This window comes from Acanthisitta chloris, unplaced genomic scaffold, assembly GCF_000695815.1.
Source record: "Acanthisitta chloris isolate BGI_N310 unplaced genomic scaffold, ASM69581v1 scaffold11543, whole genome shotgun sequence".
In the NCBI taxonomy this organism is placed as follows: Eukaryota; Metazoa; Chordata; class Aves; order Passeriformes; family Acanthisittidae; genus Acanthisitta; species Acanthisitta chloris.
The window spans coordinates 908-24,964 of record NW_008665443.1 but is presented as its reverse complement, the minus strand read 5'-3'; the positions used below and the strand labels follow the sequence as shown (position 1 = coordinate 24,964).

General features: G+C 35.4%; 2 protein-coding genes across 2 annotated transcripts; both read right to left on the bottom strand.

Annotated features, from left to right (window-relative positions):
* Window positions 1-525: 525 nt before the first annotated feature.
* LOC103799438 (phospholipid-transporting ATPase IA-like) lies at window positions 526-6,001 on the bottom strand (the record flags this gene model as incomplete). Its single annotated transcript, XM_009071759.1, has 6 exons — window positions 5,945-6,001; window positions 5,207-5,334; window positions 3,144-3,255; window positions 2,148-2,313; window positions 1,044-1,171; window positions 526-603 (listed from the first exon to the last, which is right to left on the bottom strand). Coding segments are annotated over exons 1-6 (669 nt in total), but the record flags the coding sequence as incomplete, so codon positions are not given.
* LOC103799437 (probable phospholipid-transporting ATPase IA) lies at window positions 4,029-18,940 on the bottom strand (the record flags this gene model as incomplete). Its single annotated transcript, XM_009071758.1, has 8 exons — window positions 4,029-4,063; window positions 5,207-5,334; window positions 5,945-6,014; window positions 11,551-11,591; window positions 13,008-13,053; window positions 15,850-15,948; window positions 17,362-17,461; window positions 18,826-18,940. Coding segments are annotated over 6 exons (404 nt in total), but the record flags the coding sequence as incomplete, so codon positions are not given.
* Between the last annotated feature and the right edge of the window lie 5,117 nt (window positions 18,941-24,057).

The following is a 24,057-nucleotide window of genomic DNA, read 5'->3' as shown; positions in this document are numbered from 1 at the left end:
AAACCAACAAAACCAGTACATAAACACGGCACATGCACAGCCTCCATACCCATTTCCAAATAAATCAATCAGCTGAGATATCAGGAAACTGAAGCTTGTTTCTGTGTGTGGTGGTATAGTTAACTATCCCTCACACTATGCACTGTTGAAATGCAAGAAACTAGGGATGACCAATGACCTTGCTAGTAAAATACTGAATTTCTGACAAAAAACAGTGGTAAGAAAAGTATCTATATGCATTTCTAAACTCATCTTATTGACACAGAAATATCTTCCTAAAGCTAAAACATTATTAAAAAAGCAACAGTTCACAAATGCCAAGTTGCAGGAATAGAAGAAATACATTCCTTTCTACCTACTCCAGGTCTCCTATTTCTCTAACATTCTAAATCCTTCTGCTCCAGAAACTACTAGTTGAAATATTTTAAAATTTAAAGCTGAAATACAAGAATCTGTGCTAGAAATAAGCAAAGACTAAGAATAATTTCAATACAAAGAGGTAGAAGCAGTAATTTTTTTGCCTACCTGTCCCAGTTCTTCATTGAGGTTGGAAGTACGAGCCATTGCAGCAGTGTCAGTAGGTTCATAGTGCATGTCTATGTCCTACAGATAAAAAACCCAAGTATATATATTTAAAAATTAGTCTTCCATAGCTTCTTGCCAAAGATCTAATACATAAATAGAAAAGTATAGAAGCAAAGACCAAACATGAACACATCTGCTTAAGATTAGTTCAACATAGGAAGCCACAGACACACTCAGACCAATTCCAAGAGTCTGCAGAAGAAATGATTTCCTCTTTAGAGATTTTACTCAATTATTTCTAGTGATCCATATTATTAAAAACCTGTATAGAGTCTAAGAGTGGTAAATAAAATAATTATTACCTTCTCAGAATTCAGCAAAAATAAATAAAAAGCAGACTTAAGTCTGTACATTTATAAAAAGTCTGAAAAAATGTATATATAGACAAGCAATCATTTCACTTACTTCTGAACCACTTGATTTTAGAGGCCAATGCATATTATAAAAATCATATTTACCCAATTTATGAAATATGCCTGGATAAATTTAACAACTTCAAGCGTAACCAACAAACTGATAGGAATAAGATTATTGAAGAGAATGATAAAAGTCAAGAAATTCAATCCAAAGTTGCTTGCTCCACCATCTGCCAAAAAAACCAAAGCAAATCAAATAAATATTTGAGACTGTACTCAGAAGTATATATACACAATATATTCAGAATATTGCATTAACTGCTGGTTATTAAAATCATCTGAGTATGAGAAGAAACTTTGGAATTAATTACAATATCACCTGCCTATAAATATGATCTTTATAAGAGTTAAGAATCTCTATTATAATAGAGTTCAAATCTAAAGATCTTTGCCATCTTCTCCAATTTCTGAACAGCAAATTGACCAGACATTCCCTCTTTTTCAACATTTTAAGCTCATAATCTGGGAATATCTATATAACCAAATTCTAAACTCAAAATTTAACAGTTTTGTATTTTGAAAGGGGGAAATATCTGTTCTCACACCATTGTATTTGCTCCCTCATCCCAGTAAAACACTCTGAAAAAGGTTAATTCACACACCATGAAAGAAAGAGATGAAATCAGAGAGTTTAATGAAAGTTCTAAACCAACTGGAATTGTGACTATGTTGTTACTATAAGATCCCACGGAGAAGGTTTTGGATACTTTGATTAATATCAATTCCAACATCAAATAAAGTACAAGTATAAAAGACCAGAGAGCTATTATTTGCCATGACATGGATATTCTTAGTAATGACTACAAGATTAAAGGAGTTTGATAATTATTGCTACTTGTAAAAAAAATATATTCAGATATTATTAACATTACCACGTTTTTATCATCTGCAGGCAACAGATGGTTCTTACTAAATACTAACAGCATTTAGAAAGATAAAGCACTGCTGAGAATCTGTTTTACTATCACATAAAAAATTAAATAACTAAAAGGAAAGGGGAATAAATTGCTTCTTACATGTTTAAAGTACCTGGTACCAGAACAACTATAAGCTGAATGCAGCCTTAAAACACATACCTTACAAACAAAATCCAACACAATACTAAACTGAATACTAAAAGATTAAATATATTATTTTACAGCTTACAATTCAGATCAAGATACCAGTCTCTCCCAGTATGCCTTCGATTCCATATAGCTGAACCAATGGAGCAGATCAAAGACATGGCAATAAGGATGCAGAACAGAATCAAAATCTGAATATTTGTAATTCGTTCCACATTAGACATTTTTAGAGGTGGACTAGTTGAATTCTGCAAAAGACAAAAACCAATAGTGGCTATTAAATATTAGAAGAGGTAACATGGCTCTTGCTTTTCAAATTACATATTACTACATCCTTTTCTAAATAGTCTCCCAAATATCATCATAAATGCCCTGTTTCTCTAAAAGAAGAAAGAAGCAGCTTATAAATCTATGCATTAGTGTTAGATTTCTGCCACAAGCAGTTTAAAGAACCACACAGAACAGTCGTAACAGCAACAGCTAACAGTAAACAATAAAAATCAATGTTCATACACCTTCATCAGTGCTACTGAAAACAACTAATACAAACCCACATTTTCAAGAAACTGCTTTACAAATCAGAAAAGCAATAAATAAGACATGTATGATCCATCTGAAAGCATTCTTTTTTCTCTACAAATACATGTCAATTTTGATATTACAAAATGCACTAGGCAAAAGAATTTCATAGGCTCTTCCCTCCTAACTTTGTTTTCTGACACAAATGCTTATGTTGGTACTTGAAAGAAAGCTCCATAGGAACACAGTTTTAGGAGCAGCCAAAAGTAAAAAAAGACAAACAGGCAAACTACTAAATAAATAGTTTTCAAAACACAAGTTAGAAAATGGACCCAACAAATACGCTTACCAGTGGAAAAACTGCTCTGTGAGTAAGTTAGTAAAGATAAAAGACATTGCTTCATTTTTATTGGTTTTACTTCATAAGAAAGATGCTGCATTAGTGTCGTTTTACTACTATATTGAATTGAGTCATGTTTTCTGAAAGGATTTTCTGTACCATGGAATAGCATAATAAGGTAACAAAAGAGATAGTTTAGAGAAAATCCAAGTGACAAACCTGCATAAGTTTTGTGTCATGTCCAGTATAGACAACTATCCCATGAACCCACTGAGTATTTCTCAACTGAGCTCCTCGTAGGAGAATCTGATCAGATCCCAATGGAACAGTACTGGAAGGAAGGAGTTTTACATTTTAACATTAAAACTATCAATGCCAATGAATAAATGCAACCAGCAGTTGTTAAAACTAATTTCTTAAAATTTAGGTGATTATTGTAAATATGCTAGGAACCTAATTTTCATAGTTTACTTTTTGGGAGTGTTGACAGAGAGAAAACTTGACAGTTAAAAACAAGTCAAAAATGTAAGTTTCCAAAAATACTACTTACCACTCAAGTTTTATTATGGACTACTAATTTTGATATGGTTCTACTCGGCAACCATACCAGAGCCAAAAACGTCTACGTTTCCTGTAATTTATGACTGTGAAGCTTTTTCCTAAATTTACCACTCAAGTTTTATTATGGACTACTAATTTTGATATGGTTCTACTCGGCAACCATACCAGAGCCAAAAACGTCTACGTTTCCTGTGATTTATGACAGTGAAGCTTTTTCCTAAACGTTTCCTTACAAAGTTTATTTTTCAAAATCCATTTTCAAATGAAACAATTTTGTGAACTCTCAATCCACTCTCCCAGTGAAATAAGTATCCTTTATGAACACAGTTATTTGTAATTCACAGTAATATTTCTTGCACCTTCTTTAAACTGCAAAACCAGAACTGCTGTTCTGGGGTTTGTTTTTTCTTTTCATCAATTAGATGAATTTGTGCTACCTCTAATATGGGCAGAAAAAGAACTCATCCCTGATTTTTCAGGTTGAAATAAGGTCAGGATCCAAAAAGAGTTACTTACCTGCAATTCTTTTTCACTGAAGGTAAATATTATATTAGAGCCACACTTTTGGAACTATCCTACTGCACAAGAACTATATTCAAAATATTCCAAAACTGAATTTCTCAATGACAAATTGCTTGACCAGCAGATGGCATGCTCCTACACATGCTTGAGGCACAACAGCCATCAGCACATTCAATATTTCTTTTTTAAATCAATTTTAAAAATAAAATGATTAGATTAAAAAGAAAAGTATGTTTTTCCCTCTAGCCAGGGAGGAACGATGAATGTGTGGATCTATTATAACTATTACCTTCAGAGAAGAATTACAGGTAAATGTTTTTCTCTTCTTAACGACAAGTACAGTGGAATTATAATAGATCCACACTCTTGCGACTGAAAACTCCGGAAATGCATCTGTAAGAAATCAGTAAATAAAAAATGGAATATTAAGGGGAAAAAAGAAGAGGTATTTAATAGTCAGTCAGTACCATATGTATCAGTCTAAAACCATAAACATGAATAATATTGGATATGGAGAAATAAATACCTGCCAAATAAATAAGAAAGACAGTAAATCTTTGTGAAGGACTCAATGACTCTGGATCTAGCAATGAATCTTCTGTGAAACCACAGAAGACTCCAAATATCAGTATTTGGTAAGTACTGAAGTATTGTAAGAATTTTTGAAGCAGCTTTACAAGCACATACCTTGTAAATGCATGTGTTTTACTTTTAAAGAAACATACTGAGTAAACTAAGGTATCACATGCCTTTCAGCTACCAAATTGGAGGAATTTGAGGTATAGAGTGATGGACTCCATTCCACTCCAGACTCAGACAGAAAGACAAAACATCAATAAAAAACCAAACCAGACAAGAAACTTTTTCTATTCAGCATCTAAAACTGAACCTCAATAGGTAAGGAATGAGATGGTTAAGAAATGAGTTACTAGGTACATATTCCAGAACTATCAGAATTTGTTTAGTACTCACTTCTATCACTAATGCCTATTGCTTTCTGAAGGACAACTAGTATAACAAGTCAAGTTGAAGACATTAGAAGTAAAGCTTAATCCCTCTAGTTTTTTTAGAAGAATAAAGTCTAGTGAGGAACACATCAAAAAAGATTTACTATTCATATTTTAACTTGAGTAGTTTAACAACACATAGCTATCTACTGATAGGCTGAACCTCCCAAGACCTTCCTTGTATTTACATACCCATGCCCATCCAGTCTGATGTTTCCAACAAAGTCATAGAGATGTCGGTTTGGGCTCTCACATTCAATTCTGCCTGAAAGTCTCATCAGGCTTTCTATGTCCTTTATGTCTGACGTTAGTGGCAAACCCTGTAAACAAAATTCATTGGTCATGACATTAAAAATCACTTTCTAATAATAAATCTATGTATTATAAATCTGACAGTGTAAGACCAGTAAACAAATATCCCTGTTGGAGCAAAATGAGACAGCTACACTTTGCTGTCATACTGCTGGATGCTCCAGTGAAAGAGTCACCTTGGCATCTTAAAACACCATGGCCAAGACAGGGTCAGAATCTCTGATATATCTCAGCAAGAATGTCCCTGTGTACTGACAGCACACTCAGTCAAAAACTGCTATTCCCATCCTGCCCCTGAAGGACAATACTGGCACCAGCAGCTACTTTCTGCAGGACTTCTGCCTCATCTATTACCTAGAAGCAATACCAATACTCAAACTACTTACGTTTCTACCTATTTTCCCAAAGAATAACCCTAAAACAAAGCACAAAGAACAACTTAGGAGTAACCATTAATTCCTCTGCTCCTATGATGCCAATAACCAGCAGCTTTTTATTCAAACCATGAAACTATCACAGTCTACCAAAACAGCCATTAAAGTAATAAAATGCTTTTATATTATAAGCAATAATAGGCAAATATAATAGTAGCAATATTCTCCAAAGTGAAAATCCTACCTGTCGAATTTTTAAGTTTGTCTCACCATCTAAGTTAGATGTTTCAATGTAGCACATGGCCTGTGGTTCACTATTAAGACAAAAAAAATCCTGAATTATTTGGAAAAAAAACGCCTGAATTTAAAATTATGTCAAAATCCATAAACTTCCTGTAATCTTTTAGTATCTATTTATGCAAACAGGCTTGTTAATTATGTCAAAATCCATAAACTTCCTGCAATCTTTTAATATCTATTTATGCAAACAGGCTTGTCTTATCAAATCTTGAGAACCAGAATAATTACAGCTGAATCTGTAAAAACAAACAGTACATTTTCAGAGAAGTTTGCCAAACCCAAATCTCCTTCCATGAAACACTGCTAAAAGTGCTGTACACAGCAAAAAATAAAATCTTTTTACATAAGATTAAGATATGAGCACAAGCATAGTGCATTCATAGTGCCTACTGCAGTAGGCAGCAGTTTAGACACAAGTAGTTTTCTTGCAAAGGGTTCTCTTAGGAAAAAACCTCTCAATTATGGATAACATAATCCAGTTTTTGAAATATATCATCCTTATGCGATTTCAAAGGCTTTCTTTAAATAAAAAGTTTTAAGTTCATGCAGAATGCTACTACCTGAATACTTCATCTATGGACACAGTGAGAAATGGCTTATTCCCTGCATTGAATTTTTTTCAATACAAATTTTTGATGTGTAACACAACAGTGATTTTAAATTTTTTAAAATACTCTCAGATTTTAAATCATATTACAACCCTTATAAAACTGTTAATGAGGAACACAGATGTAGAAGGAGAAAATTACTTTTCTGCAAGTAGGCAGTAAACAAAAACAGCCTAACTGGTCAGGAGCTACTCCAGTCAGCTTCCATTTTCTGGGCATGACAACAGATCACCGACTACTTATATCTATGACAGAAAGTTTTGATTCTGAAAAGGACCAAAGAAGTCATAAAACCTCCTTAAAACTTAGAAGAATCAGGATTTACTCTCTGCACCATTTTAAAGCTTCTAATGTTTTCCTTCTTTCTAGCATAAAATTCAAGCATCAAGTGCTTTTAAAATTTTCTTTATTAATGCAAGAGTGGCTGATAGGTGACACAGTTTTAGAATATTTGCAGGATAACATTAAGTTGGTTATTCTAACACAATTTTGTAAAGCACAAGCATTACAATGTGACAAATCAGTATCATTAGTTACTTTCAGACTAGCGTTTTCTTCTTGGCAAACTTTTCTAAAAATATAACTTTTATTTAGGTTGTTTGGATGGAATCCCCTGTATAAGGCATTATCACAACTCCAGCATTTTTATTAACAATAAAAAACAAACAATATTTTTGTGAAGCACTTTTAAAACAGACTAAGGCAGCAAAGACACTTCAGGTGAGACACATGCTTAACTGAAATAACTGTAGTAGATTGCAGCGACCTCGAAAGTAAGTTACAGTTAGATCAAGGCAGGCCCATTGATTGGTTAGGGAAAAACAAAGTGTAGTAACAGTGCAGACAATAGCATAAAGTGGACATGTCTAAGGAACATGCATTTTGTCACCATACACAAGGACAATGCTGCTTTTGCCATCACATGCAGCAGAGATTGTGCAACATCCAAGTTTGTGCAGAGGGTCCTCTACCAGTCCTACCAACGTCAAACTATATTCTTTGCTGAAAATAGTGGGTTGGTAGAAACATGCATATTCCTCTTCATTTGGTCTGAGGAACTGAACATATATTCATCCTGGGGTTTAATTGTATTTAATCAATGACAAGTTCTCCGATAAAATTTTATGGGTATAGTGTAGAAACAAAGAGGACTGAAAACAAATTTTCATTTCTTGGAGTGTTGCCATGAATTTACACTTTAATCATCTCTACTTCTATCAACTGAACCCTAATTTTATAAATATGTAGGTTTTGTTGAATAAAGGTGAATAGCAAAGCAAAGATTCTCAACATGGCAGTGTTCATACTTGGTATATGAGGACCCACATACACATATCCTGTGCAACTAGTTTATTCTAACCTTGATGACAGACTGATGAGATCAGCTGGGAGATGTTCCCCATTGGTCACTTTCACTACTTCCCCTACTGCCACCTACACATCCCAGTTTGAAATTATTAGAACAGAAAAATAAGTGACAGGGAAAAAAAAAAACAACAAATAAACCAAAACAAATGAACAAAGACAAAAAGACAAGAGTTTGAAATTATTATTCAAACAATACATGTTAATTAAACGTCTGATGACAATTTTTTCAAAATCTATTTTCATCAGGTCAGAAAGAAAAGAGCTAGAAAACTTTAATTTTTACTCAAGTGAATTGTTTTACTGTAAGGCACCAATTTTAAGCTGCAGAACACATCGACAATGTACAGCAAAAAACCCCAACTGTTATGCTTATTATTTCTCAACTGAGTTTCTAGCCACACCACACATCAATAAAAAAAAACAACAAAAAAAAAAGATTTTCCAACAACTTTTCTGAAGAGCCTGGTGACAACTACCTTTTCTATGCAGACATGCTTAAAATTATTTTGTATTTTGTTTCAGCTTTGTACATTTCTGTGTACGCTGAACTAGCAAGAACCATATGGAATTAAATCTCAGAGGTTTGTGTCCTTTCACTGTAAGAGATTATAGTTTCCTAAAATGATTAAGATCACCTTATTCTCCAGAAATTGCTCTTGCTGGTAAAAAGAACCAAATATTATTAGTCTGAACTAAAACCAGGCCCACAGGCTTGCACTGCTTTTGAAACCTAAAATGCAACTGGGCATCAATAAACACCTGAAAAGCAAAATCAGTGAGACTGCTCCACATGGCCACGTGGAGATGAGAGATGAAGGACAGCACATGCCACGACACAGGCAGAATTAGAGGTAGTGTAGCAGTACAGGGTTCTGTCCTGGAAGGAGAGCTGCCACAGCACCTAGTAATATAACTAAGGAGGACGTTTTAGCTGGAAGAAATGCCTGAACTGGGCCCCAAAAAGCAATCATGATTCACAGAGTCCTCATCACAAACTGGAGCCTAGAAGAAAACCTGACAGGAAAATTAAAGGTAAGTAATGGTCATAGTTCGACACATAGAGTGTGTTAAGGGCAGGAAAGTGAGGTTAAACAAAGTAGTAACAGTCCTGACCAAGTCCATAGCAACTAACTATTATTTCAATTTATCAACATGTGATACAGGATTCCTTTGGGGGGACAAGGCTGGCAAAGAGGCTGTGCAGGCAGTTGGTATTTTTCTGTGTGTAAATCACACCTGGAGAACTCTGTGCCACAAGCAGCCACTAAATCCAAAAGGGCAAAACTGTGAAGACATCTAGGCATAGATTTGAATTTAGAAAATTACTCAGGAAGGTTATGAAGAAGCTGGTCTGAGAGGATGGAATCTGTTCCACCTGCAAGACACCAGGATTAGTGTGACAGAACCTATTATCAGGCCAAGAGAACAAGTGTTCTTGCTGCATGTTTGTTGCCTATGAAGATCTTGGTGGAGAAGCACCAATAAAATTTATGAATGCTTCTCAAAGCACAGAAATAAAAGGTTTATAGAGGACACCCAATACAAAACCAGCTAAGTTATGACAAACATTAGCACTGAAGACAGACTAGGGGGAAAATTTACAGTATCATCTGGCAACTACTCTACACTTAATAATGATTTCATTGAAGTGTTTTAGAAACAGCTACTCTTAATTTTGAGACCTAATGGAAGACAGAATAAACAATGTACTAGCCTATGCTACAGTTTGTCAACAGAAACACAAGATCTTAACTTTTTTAATTGTAGGTATGAGTGGATTCATTAACTTCAGTGGGATCATAGAAGGTTTATACCTAGATCATAATCATACACATAATAATGATTCTGCTTGTGCCAGAAAGGAAAACCAAAATACAAATTACCACATTTAAGTAATAGTTATTAAAATGGATTCTTAGAGTATGTTTTCTGTTGACCTGATCAAATAGATGTTGAAAAATGTGCATCTTCCACATAAGATGTGGATTTCTTAAATAAACTGTCCAAGGAAATGATGATAAACAACCTCTGATTATCCATGTGAAAAGAGTCACAGCATAACACACTATAGATTAAGTCTTGCTTTTAGTGCTGATATCATTAATAATATATATATATTAGACAATGAAATGAGTGCTCAGCTTACAAGCAGTGCTAATTTGATGATTCACTTCACTTTTTTCCTGATTCATCTATCAAACTGGTGACTACATCCATTAAAAACCCTGTAATATATCCATTTTAATTTACTTACTGGATGCAATTCGTTGGGTACATATCCAAAAGCCAACCTGATTAAATATGGCAGTGGAGGTCCAATTTTTAGACAGAGAATCAGCCTTTTTTGTTATTATATCTAACAGCAAAACAACATACTAAGTTTTTCTTAGTGGCAAATTGAATGCCAGTGTCATTTCCAAACTGCAATTGTCACAGTTTAAAGAAACATTGCCTTAAATGACAAATGACCAGTTGTACAAGAGACTACACTTCAGAAGAGCAGCATCTTTGTTTATTCTTTATTTCCTTGGAGCAATCACAAATAAATAAATAAATAAATGCAGGGTAGAGAAACCAGCCTCTACACTATAAGCATCAGTGGGCATCTCTACCTTGATGAGAGCAGTACAGTGTCAGCAGGTATATACTCTTTGCCTTTTATTATAACTATATCTCCAACATCTACCTGAAAGAAAACTGGGAATTGGTTAATGGTCTCCAACAAAATATGTTATCCCCTTGTTTTAAGCACAGTAAATATTTACCTGCTGAATTTGCTAGAAAGACTGTTAGGAACTCAAACAGTTATGGAAGCCTATAGGTGTTCAGCACACAAAAGTCACTGGTATTCTTTGGAAAACTAATCTTTATTAGGCCTAATACTGACTTTCTCTATGCAGTTCTTTACTTTTGCTAGTTTAGTAAAATACTTAATTGGAAAAGTTGAGTTACAGAAGAAATTAAGCTCCCCTAAGATCACAGTTTTACTGCATCACACTAGAGACCTTATCCTTGCTTCTTCAAAGGCACCAGCCAATTTCATCTGAACCTTGCCTCCAAATTACTGTGGGCAAATTTTCTTCAAGCTTTCAGGTATGTATACCAATAAAACTAAGCGACTAGATAGGCAGGATCACATTTAGTCCTTGAAAGTTACCTTTAAGATTCCCTTCCTAACTGCTGCGTAATAGTCCTAAAATTCTCATGAATTAAGCCAAGGAAGTTCAACAAATACACAAAGTAACTAGTTTTCAGAAAGAATTTTCTGCCTTGGCAAACCAAATAATACTAAGGAAGTGTGTCATTTTGCCATATGCCATCTTATTATTCAAGTTATTTTCACTGAACTTAAAGCCCACCATTTTATGGCAGTTTTGCCTGACTCCTGCCATCAAAAATTACTTGATCTCAAAGTAAGTTTTTGAAAGATAATTATTAACAAACAAAAAATAAAATACAAAAGTATACATGTCCTATAATGCCAGTTAACTTTTACAATTTACAGTTATTTGGAGAAATAAAGCAAATATTAAGTATGTATTGTGCTTTAAAAGTCACCAGTGAAAACACACACCTTTTCCCAGTGGACGATCTCCCATGCACCATTTCGTAGTACTGAAAAGAAAGGGAAAAAAAGATAATTTTCCAGTTGCACAGTCTAACTGCAGTATACAGGTATGTGCTAGATTCCTTGGGAAAAGCCATCCAACAACTCATTTACATAACATTTTACAGCATCCCTTGTTTCTGTGAATTCAGGTCAAGCATTTCAATTATACAGCACATTTTCTTTGTAACAGTTTTTGTACCACAGAATTTTAATACAAAGTCAATAAGAACACTTTACAGGGTTTGAGAATCAAATAAATGTGATACAGATTTTATGATAATGTGGTGTTTTACAAAATAAATTAGTAATTGGAATAAAGTGTTCCAAAGTTAAAAAGTTATGAAATTATCTGAGGGGGTGGGGGGAAAGGCCAAGAGGAAAAGATAAATTCAAATTTTTTTCTCAGTTCAAATATTGATAAGATTCATACAAAAAAGATTCATAAAAAGGTACCAGGAAACTTCTTAGAGTTCCTCTGTCCTTACTGCTATTGGTAAATCAGAGAAATTTAGGATCACAGATTGCAATCATCTCCTTGAACATACTTGAAATCCTGAAAATCAACCCATGCCATTTAGCATAATATTTAGTATAGGTTTTAACCTGGTAATTGCAATTAATATTGCATCCATGCTCCACTATTCTACTTTTAAGTAATACTGTTATGATACAAAAAACATGCCTTGTTCCCATGCTCCACTATTCTACTTTTAAGTATTACTATTATGATACAAAAAACATGCCTTGTTTGCCAGTTAATTGCCAAGATTGTGTTTTCAGAGAATAATAAATGTGACTTGCTCTTTGGCATGTGTGTGGAACACTCAGGAATTTAAGGAACAATTACCAAAGACCCTAATGAGAGGTAACCAAGAAGGGTCCGAAAAGAGAGTGAAAAAAAATCTTTTATTAATTTAAAACTTTTTACACTCTGGACAAGAAGAAAAACTTCTTCCTTCCTCCTGCCATTTTCCAAAATTGAATTATTCAAGATTTGCTGGTGGAAAAAGAATTATGGTATGTGTACTCAGAAGTGCAGAGACTTTCAATCATAATGTAGGCCCACTAAATATATTGGTGATTATGGTCTTTTAACAGCTACAGCATCACCTAGGTTAAATAAGTTCATGTTCGAGTTTCTTAGGAACCTCATAGCCTTAATCTAGAACATACTCTATTTTTTCAGGGTAAATTATTATTTCAACTGTTTACATTCCAAATTTTGAATTAATCTGAACATGCCATTTCCCACTCAATTACTTGTCAGCAGTTCAAATTACATTACTATCATTTACATTCCAAATTTTGAATTAATCTGCACGTGCCATTTCCCACTCAATTACTTGTTAGCAGTTCAAATTACATTACTATCCTTTACAAAAATTCAATCCCCTTCATTAACAGGCTTTAAAAAATCCTACCTTGAGTTTGTTTCTTGTTCACTGCGTTATCAGCTTTATGCCTTTTCTAAATTAAAAATGCACAGTGGTTAAAGACTTCTACTGACATGATAAAGCTTTCACACTTCAAATAAAACCCACATCTATTACCCCTTCCCACTCATCAATTCAACAAACCAATTAAACATTTAAACAGGTCTATTAATTACTTGCATAGTTATGGTCATCAGGAAAGTCACACTCAGTTGCAGATAAACTGTGTTGTGCTCAAATGCTCTCTCGTGTGGGCAGTCACTATCTAAACAAGTTCTTTATTTAAGGAAGTGGTGCATTTCTGTACCCTATCTCTGCCCTTTCCTGCATCTGGGAGATGATTCTATAGAGCAAAGATCATGAAATGATTCTTCATGTGTCTCATACAGATCTGAAGTCAAGCAATGACTGTGTAAACATAAAACTTCACTTCCACATAAACACCCATGGACAAACGATAACAGACAAACAAAAATTGACAGAACAAGTCCCCAAACAGGTCATGACGTCCCTCAGTTTTGATGGAGCTGTGAGAAATTTTTTGACAGAAATCTTTTGATTCAGCTATTAATCAGCATTTTCAAAGTAATGACCAAACTCACTTTAACTACCAAGGTTTAGCAGAGTACTAGTTTAAACACAGCATTTAAGACTAATAAACTCAGTTTTTCCTGAGGAGGAACATGTTTTGTAAAATTACTTTAAATAGAATCAACTGGTTTAGGTAAGCTTTTTGAACAGGGATATAGAACTGATGCCTTTGAAATAAAAAGGGAACCAGAAGCAATCTTGTAAATTGAAAGAAAAATGTCAAGCTACTTGAACAATTTATTGCTAATAAAATGCTGATATGACTCTGAGCTAGCAGCATTTAAAAGGCTACCTTATCACTTTGCAAAGCTGAATTTAAAGTATTATTTTTTACTAGATTTTCACAGATTATCAGCAGATTCCCCCTGCAAAAACATAGCTGATTGTACAAATGAGTAACCTTCGATCAAAGCGAAAGCAGAACTCATTTTCACAGATTATCAGCAGATTCCCCTTGCAAAAACATAGTTGATTGTACAGATGAGTAACCTTCGATCAAAGCAAAAGCAGAACTTGACCAAAGCAGATGTTTGCCTAGTGTGAATTTCCTTCAGTTTGAAAAGTAGCAGTTTAATATCAGTTGCTTTCTGATCTATGATGGGTGAAATCATAGGAAACAGCTGACAATCTAGCACTGCATGTCACAAATTTCACTAGCACTTCTGAAACATATATGGAAAACACATGCTGCTCATGAATAATGTCCTCTGCTAACATCTTTTGCTACTTGGGATTTCATTCCAGAAAAAGAAACATTTGGTTCTTGAGCTAGAGGTATTGTTCTGGTAAGTGTATTTATTGGTATTGATATACAAGGTTCCAAAAGCCTTAATATTAGATGAAGATTACCATTCCTGGAGATCCCAGATATCTCACTATGGAAAGAAACTGAGACATAATGAAAATTACAGGTTAAGGGAAAACACTGAATATTTTACTATGCAGCAAGTGGTCAGCTTTCCAGGAAAATAACAGTACAGCTGTATTGCCTTTAGGTATTTGGCAATGAGAACATGATTGTTTTAGCTGATCTATGCAAAACCCACTAAACTTAATCCCTGCCTTTCCTCAAACCCTGCCAAACCATGCACTTCAAGTTGCAAAGAACAAGTGGTAGAAAAAAAAAATGACAAAAGAAAAGCAACTGGATGAGATAATTTTAAAAAGGACACTTTGTACAGTAGCAGCAGCCTCAGTTTTATATTTGCCTAGACGCTGACAGATGGTGTAAGTCTGTAAGCATTAACAGCAGAATGGTTAAAAATATCTGAAAGAACATGAATTGATTTTATGGCTTTTTTTTTTTTCAAAAGGCATTTTGTTTATGTAAAGAGAGAGCAACAAAGGCATTTAAGGAGAAGCTGACTATTGGGCAGCCAAAACTAGAAATGCCAAAAGTGAAGAAAAACATTTAATTGTGTCTTGCACAACTGCTCAACTCTGTGACCCAGGAGCTTCATACAACCCAAGTGCACTGTATCTTGCCTGTTTCAAACCTTCTTTGCAACACATCATTCTTCCTCTTGATCACGTTTCTGCACATACACTGTAATTCTGCTCAAACACAATAAATCTGATGCTCCCAGGAAGCTTATTATTTGTGTTCAGGGAAAGACTATACTTCTTCAATGTGACTCAAGCCAGAGGTTCTCACAATTCTTCTGTAAAATGTTAGTCTAGTACCTCCCTCACAGACTGAGCTTAAATCCAGCTCACAACATAAATAGTGGGAGTAAAGGACTCTGCTCATGTTGGAAGGAAAAAAACAAATTACAATTTTTGAACCAAATAAATATTTCATGGTTATCTGGTTTTAATATAGGTTCCACCTGAGATGAGATCAGTAGCTTCCAATCTTCTTTTAGCAGAGTCCTTGCTTGAGAGAAAATGCAGTACTGGACTTGACTGAGTTCTGTGGAGTCTTTAGCTCCAGTTAACACTTGAAAAATAAGTTTGCACTTCATTTCAAAGAGCTATTTGACTAGAAACAATCTATATAATAAACACACCAGTCACTGTTTTGTCATGCTATTGTCACTTGTATAAACAGTAAACACACCTTTGAATTGTAACACCATATTCCTAAGATACCAACTTTGAAAGTAAGTAGCTTCCCATTCTTTCAAAAGCATCCAGAAGGCAAGAATGGGTCAGCACAGAATTATTCAGGCAAGGTTTTGCAATATTATCTATGAAAAACATGGAAGCTCCTTATAAAATATTGCTATTAAATACTTACAATATCCTCTATTATCTCCTTCACTGCAGCTACAGCTAAAATAAATAAGAGAGGGACCAATGTTGTGTAACGGCCTGTTGGTGATACATCTGGTATTTGCTGTAAAAAAAAAAAAGGAGAGAAAGTAAAAATTTTTGCACTGCTGGTGGAAAACATTTTTAATAAAAGAAGCAGTAATTTCTGTGCAAATAAAGACAAGACAAACAACTTCACTTTTAAGACCTGGTGCTGATTATTTCCAAGATAGATTTACTGTCTTCAGTTCAAAAGCAGCTGATACAATAAAAGACCATTTGAATCTTTAATAGTAATGTTAAGTGGAGCTATTTCCAGAGGTTTTAGTGCCTGCAGAATGTTCACCTTCCATTTCTGTGATTCACATTATATTAAAATAGTTATTTATAAAACACAACTAATTTTCTCAGTTTAGATTTTTGTTAAGAGTGGAGACATCTACGTCCAAACTTGTATTCCAATTGCATGTTATTTTCCAGGCAAAATATGAAAACAAAAGGGTCATCAGCCCATACTCTGATTGCATTATCCTGAGTTTCTCTCTCCTGGCAGTGTCATCTCATTGACAGCCCGACAGGAGATAGTGGTCTTCAAAGTCCTAATGCTCCACAATGACCTCCACGACACACAAATCTACATACTCTAAAAAATGCATTTGAAATTATGCAGAAAATGTGCTTTTATCAAATATGTTTGAAATGCAGAACTAGTAAATGAGAATTATGACTGCACCTGACCACAGTTCAATTTTAATTCATCATCAGTTAATGCATTCAGAGAATAGTATACAAAAACCCACAGTCTGCTTTATCTACTTGAACTACTGTGAAACAAAAATATTCTGACAGATGGGCAAAATGTTATCTACTTCTGGAAAACAGTCTCAGTAACCTGGGTCAGGGATTGCACTTTACAAACATACTTCATGAAGTTACAGTGGTGACATAAAAAACACTGTGTGCTTTCTTCCTAACCAGTACATTAACCAGCTGGTATTTGGGAAATAGCTGCTGTAGTATTGGACTCCACAACTTATTTTCTTCATCCAGGCTCAATTTCAATCCTTTATCTCTAAGAATAAATAATCACTCTCAGCTGCAATTCCTGTCTGTCAAAAGAGCCTACAGAATTCAAGTTCATAAAGTCCAGGTGTTTAGGCAGTACCCTCCTTTAGAAGAAATGCCAAGGAAACAGTTTTCTGTGGCTGCCAGATATTTTTAAATGGAATTTTCCTGTCACAATAGTCTGTTCCACCTGACAGTATTTCAGCTATACTTAACCTGTTTTACAGAAAAATCTTTGTGTTATCTCCAAGGACTAAAAAAACCACAAATCCAAAAATTTATTAAAGGTATGTCTACATGATACAGCTATTCTGAGAGGCCAGCTAGCTTGGAAAGGATGGGAACACCAACATCAGTATCTCAGCATCTCTCTCTTTGGGATAAATGCTCTCTTAGCAAGCTTAAAACTCTGGCACCTCATTGTTGATCTTACCTGAAGTAATGCAATAAAAAGAAAGAATGCATTAGCAGCTCTTCTGAACTGGGAATAAAGGAACCTTGGCAGGAATGTGATAATGTTGTACTTTGCAGTGCTGAGAGAGAGACAAAAACACATGCTATTATTACAGTGCAAAAAATTCTGCAAATGTATTCTTTCCCTCTCAGTTACAGGAACTTGCAAACGAAACAGAAACTTTTGTGATTTGTGCTAGTACACACATTTGTTTTGGCTAAAGTGAAACTGAAGGAGTTTTGCAGGGACATCCTGCAAGCACCCAGGAACTGGCTCACACTTAAGAAATCATTTAAACTATAAAGATTGGTTTAAATCTAAAAACCTGTACTGGTCACTGAATAGCAAGTTCACATTTTTATTTTAAACTGATGAAGACTGGATGTTAAGTGTGCTTCTGCTAAGCTGCAAGAAGAGAATCTAATTTATCGTAGTGTATCAATCCATGCTAAGCCAACACTCCAAACTGAGCTCCTAGCTCTTCATCAGCCTTACATCTCATTAAGAACAGATTGCCACCATCTAAGGTCCTAAAACAATAAATGTGAAAACAATCCTGAAAAAAAATGTATAAGCAAAAGACTTGTAGCAATACTTTAACTCCTTTTCAAGTCAGTCATATTTACTTTGACTTTGCATAAAACAGCAATGAAAGGGGAAATGAACATATCCTGCTAAAGAGCTCAACGCTGTCATGTAACAAAGCAAAAGAGAGAAAAGACAAGTTGTATACACAAATAAACAGCATTATAAAGTTTCTCAAGGTGATGGAAAATCCCACTAACATTCTTCTCATTATCTATATAATTCCAGCACATTATCAAAGGTATCTTCAGAAAATACACCTGCTGGGGACAGAGATATCTTTATCATTCATTTCCTTTGAACTTTAACAACCAAACTGAGGATGCTACCAGATCTAAATATACATTGCTTGAGAGTTTTCAGTGTATGACTTAAGATTCATCAACAGCAAACAAGAAAAACACAACATAAACCACCAGCAGAGTCCCTAAAGCCTGAACTTGAAATTCAAAACTAGTTCCATAAGCAACCACAGCACCTTTGTAACTGCCTGACTGAAAAAGACAAACATTTCCCAAGCACAATGCTGTGCTCAAGTGCAGGACATCTGCATTGGCATTCATCTACCAACAATATGTTCAAAAGATGAACTGAACTGAAACCTGAAGAACAAATCTGTCCTCTAGGGACATACTGATGGTACAGCTGTAAAGCATCCAGACCTTCCCCACTGTGTTCTTAAAAATTCAGAAGGTTAGGTTTGTAATTGAAACAGCTCTACTTGTCTCCTCACTTCACTTCATTCCCCCTGCCAGAGCCCAAGACTAATTAGTGGTTAAAGGAAATTGCAGAAGTGGAATAAACAGAACCTTTTGGTTTGCTATGCAACATGCAATGTTCTGGTGGGTTTTTTAATACCTGACATGATTATTGCAGAATTTGGTTGGCTGGGGCTGATTGATGAATATAGTTCTCACTTCCTCTTGATCAGCTAAAGAAGTTTTCTCAGAAATATCCTCTGTCTTCTCATAGCCTGTAAAAACACAGTATGATTTTCCACATAAACAGATTTACACAGACAAGGTCCAAGTTACCTCATGACAAAAAAAAGGATACTTATTGTGAATGTGAACTCAATGTATTTGCATTTCTCACAAGTAATGACCCCTGAACCCCCCCAAAAGTATACAGCAAGATGCTTAGTAAAAATCTGCACCCTCACCCCTGCAAAGGTAACTGAGTGGCCTAACAGGGAGACCTGCCAACTTCCTCTGCACATGACTGCACATTAGCAGATCCCATGGACTCCTGCATTGCCAGGTTTTGGATGGCATCCCTTCACTCCAGAGGACTCATACTTGAAAATAGAAGGGAAACCTCACCACATGATCCCTTGGAGAAAGTACGTACATTTTTGATCAGGGTGTGTTCAAAAAGAATGCATTTAACACACAGCAAGAAATAAAGAGTTGGTTGCCCCTATAATCCATTAATGTTTCCCAGCCAACAGAGGAACACTGATCCAAACATTCAGAAAGTCAACCAATAAAATAAAACCCTCAAGTACAAAATCAAGACACAAAGAATAAAAACCACACAACACATGCACAAACAACAGCATCAGCCAGTACAAAATTCTGATTATGAAAAATCCGTGCGAAGAATGAAAGAACTTAAGATGCAGCAGCCATTCTAATCTCTTTTTAGTTTTTAAAAGAAGTGTTAGAGGTTATTGATGTGCTACAGTATTAAACTGATGTGAACCTAACTTGCTTCTTGTCTGTTGACCACACTAAGCTGTAAGGAAAGCATTGTTCCAAGGCATAAAATTAAAAGAAGCATCACTCACTTTGACCTAAAGGCCACAACAATCTAAGGTCACAACAAATTCTGAAATACCTCTTAGTAATAATTTTTAAGTCTTATACCTAGCAAACCAGCAATTAACATAGATCAGATAGGACTGTTACACTCTACTAGTGAGGCCTGCCATTCAGAAAGTACAAATATATTCCAAAACTTTTCAGACTCTGCTGTGGCTTGCAGGCTTGTTGATATTTAACCAGGGTTGAGCTGATACTTAACCACAGCTGAATTATCCAACAGATTCTATGACATATGTTCTTACATGCCCCCACTGACAGAAAAGCATCTGACTTGAAAAACGTTGCAAGCCAGAACTTTAAAAATAATAGGAAATGCAAAGACATCATACTACTCTGACAATTTATTATGTAGAAACATGAAGTTTCAAAACTAATTCCCTCTTAATATTCAGAATCACACCCTCTGATCATGTATTTTGATTATTTTATTGTTTATGTCATACAGTGTCAAAACCAATTTAAAAAGTGCTTTCACCATTTTCAACCATTACCCTAACAAAAAAGTTCATTTCCTAAACTGCTGCATAATCTAGAATGACCACACATAATATTTTGTTCTGCATTCTGAAAGTTATTTACTAGCAAAACAAAGAATTTGGAAATTATCGATGGATAAGTCAAAACACCACAAATTTCATTCAAAGTCACTCAATAACTAACTGAGGGTTTGGTTCAGGATTTCCTTCAATTTCTTCAATGTTAACAGAAGTAAATCATATGCAAGAGTGGGAAAAGTCAAGTAAAAAATCTGAAACAGAATTGCCATCAATTCTGAAAATATGGAGACTGGGTAATTATTTCCCCGGGTACACATTGTACCTGAAAAAATACTCAGAGCAAGAAGTGCATTTTGCATCGAATACACTTTTCCAGTTTTGCCAGAAAAAAAACCCCTATCTTCAACAGAGTTCAACTAAATAAATAACCAACAAACAAACAGACAAAAAACACCCCCAAACCAACATGAGCTTCTTTCAACAACTGAACCCATTGAAGACCATATTTTGCTTCCAAGAATATATTTGGAAGCAGTAACTCTCTGCCAACACACAGTAATTGCAGGGACTCTTCCTAAACTAGTTTTGATTAAGAAGTTTCTAAATTAGTAAAGCAACAGTAAATTCTAAAGTGTAAACGTTATCCAAATATTTTCCTTATCTCTAATTTTCCCTTTAGTTAGGGTAGTTTAACACTTTCAGCTTTCATTACTTAAACCAGTCTCATTTTCATTACAAGAAAGGACAAAGATACCTACAGATAGACTGTAATATGGAAATTAAGGGAGAGAAGGAAAACCCTCACCCAAATCACCAGGATTTTAATTCACTCCCCTTAATCATCTTCTTTATTCTCTAAGTAGAGCACTCAAAAGCTTTGAAAGCTGATGCTGTAGCCAAGAACCTCTTACATGACTAAGTGCTGTGGTTTAACTTGGCAGGCAGTTAAACATCACACAGCCATGCACTCACCTTCCTTCCCCCAGTGATGGGGCAGGGAATCAGAAAAAATGTAAAACTCATGGGCTGAGATAAAGACAATTTAATAGGATAGAAAAAAAGAAGAAAAATAATAATAATGATGCTAAAAGAATATACGAAACAAATGATGCAGAGTTGCTCACCACCTGCTGACTGATGCCCAGCCAGGCCCTGAGCAGCAGGCTGGCAGCCCCCAGCCAAGCCTCCCTCCATTTTAGCATCATGCCAAATGGTACAGGATATCCCTTTGGTCAGTTGGGGTCAGCTGCCTCAGCTGTGTTCCCTCTCTAATGTTTGTGGACTCACAGCCTCCCCCCCAGCATGGTAGTATGAGCTGACAAGTCCTTGATTTAGTGTAAGCACTGTTCAGCAACAACTAAAACACCAGTGTATTATCAATATTATGCTCACCCTAAATCCAAAACACAGCATTGTACTAGCTATTAGGAGGAAAATTAACTCTATCCTAGGCAAAACCAGGACAGTCAGTTTGCTAGCTCCTGTTCCTGAAGAATGAGACACAGTTCAAAGAGGGATCACTAAGAAAAAGAAGATGCCTTTGGAGTTATTTGCAATGTTTGTTATTTGCAATGCAGTGACAGACCTTCAGTGACACAGTAGGCAGTGGGAAACTAACCATCAGTTGGTCCTTCTGACAGAGGACAGAAGGGAAATGATCTGCTTGAACGTGCCAGTACCACTGAGATGGCCAAACCTGTTCTAGAACTAGACCAGGTTTTTCCCCCTGTTGTGAAAAACTGAGATCTCAACATAGCCTGCAAAGAAGAGCTGGCAGAAAAAAAAAAGCCCCAGACACAAGTGATTGTAATGAGTACCACATCTGGTAAAACATATGGTCCTAAAGACCATGACTAGAAATACCTGAGGATATATTAGGCACTACAAAAACAGTCTGCTGAAGACAATCTGATGACTACTACAGAATTTCAAAACACTTTTGCTCTTCATGTGAAAGTCATCTCATCTTCCACAAGTTCAGCTTCACCTAGTTTTTTACCTCCACTAATATGAAGAACTAGTTATTGCCTACTGGTTTTGGCAGAAAGCACCATGGCACCTCAAATCTCTACCCTTTCTCAATAACCTAACATAGCTCACTGAACTCCACCAACACATAGAGGAAAAGGATTAATGTTTCAATCTTCGTAGAACCCTAATAAGAACTGCACAGCACAATTCCAGTCTCCCACAGCCTCTCAAAAGAAATAAAATGTTTGGAATGATTTCATTTTGTATTATTTAATATATGTATATATTAACTGTGAAACTATATATAGCCAAAGTAACCACAGTTAGTTACTGTATTTCATAAAGCTAGATGTAAGCTATACTACTCAAAGATTCCCTGTGTGTTTTGAAATTGCAAAATAAACTACACCAATTTCCTAAACTTGTTTAAAAGCCCAGATCTTCCATGGCATACCACTTTAAAATTGCAGCATTTCCTAGGCTGATGGTGAACACCAGGTGTTCTTTGCAACAGGGATAACAGACCAAAAATCTATTAAAAAAGTTAGCAGCATGCCTGGTTATCTTTTATCAGCCATGAAGAACCTGCAGAGGTTTGGAAGAATGACACAAAATCAGTAGGTCCTTTTTGTTCAAATTCTTTTCTCTATGCAGGTAACATTTGTCTTACAGACCTTAAAACACCTACAAGTTTTACTCTGCAATAATTTACAGTCTGTAGTGCCAATTCTTCTGTGCAACTGTTGACCAGTTCTTGGGAATGACACATGTGCACATTGTTCTGACAGTTCTGGCTTGGCTTCTTTCATGAATAGTTGACTTTCACTAATAACAGTATTACTATCTCTTTATGTGAGTGAGAGCTTAGTTCTGAGATGATGTCAAGACAGTCTAGCCTGGTAAGGTAGTTTATGATCTATGGAAAAGGTCTCTGAAGCAGAAATTAGTTGCTGCAGTGACAGGAGAGAAAAATGAGGTTTCAATCCCAAAGATACAATACAAAAATTCTAGAATAAGGAAAGCAGTATTAGGCTTGTCTGTCAGACCCCCACAAGTCTGAGGCTACTCTAACAGTGCACACCATAGCAGCACTTAAATGGAAGCTGCTGTTTGTGATTACAGTATTACCAGTGACTTCCAAAGAACACAGAGGGACCCTGACAGTAACAGCTCTGCACTGTAGGTAAAACTTTGGTGGAGTTCTCTGAAGGCAGCCTTATCATCAGCTTGCACAGTGCTTATCTGAGACCTGTATGATGGCCAGAGGGTTTTACAATTCCTTTATTCGAGAGTCTCTGTCAAATGCTAGGGATGAGACCTGCATTGCAGAGTGCTGAAGTTCTCTTTTTTAGAAAACAGCAACATTTACTCACAAAGACCTGTTTAGAAATGCCAACCACATAGTCCAAATGTGGACTTGGAAGCCATTTACCTCAAAAAGAAAAAAGAAACAGACTCATTGATGTTAGTTTCACTGTGAATGATGTATAAACAAACTGAACTTAATATAAATAAAATGAACTAGTGTCACATTAACATAACATTAAGAAAACAGTAACAGATTTTAAATGCTTTTTCTTCAAGTAGTATTCTATATGGTAAAGAATAGTATGAGACAGTAACTCCACTGGTACGATGGAAAATCTATCATGTCATTTTGCAAGAGTCAGGTCTCTTAAAAGATGTTTCATATCTATTTTCAGCCCTAAAAAGGTATTTTTGAGAAGACTTAAACCCTATACTCAATTGCCTCACAGTCATTCAACCCAGAACAAATAAGCTAGCCTAATTTTTTT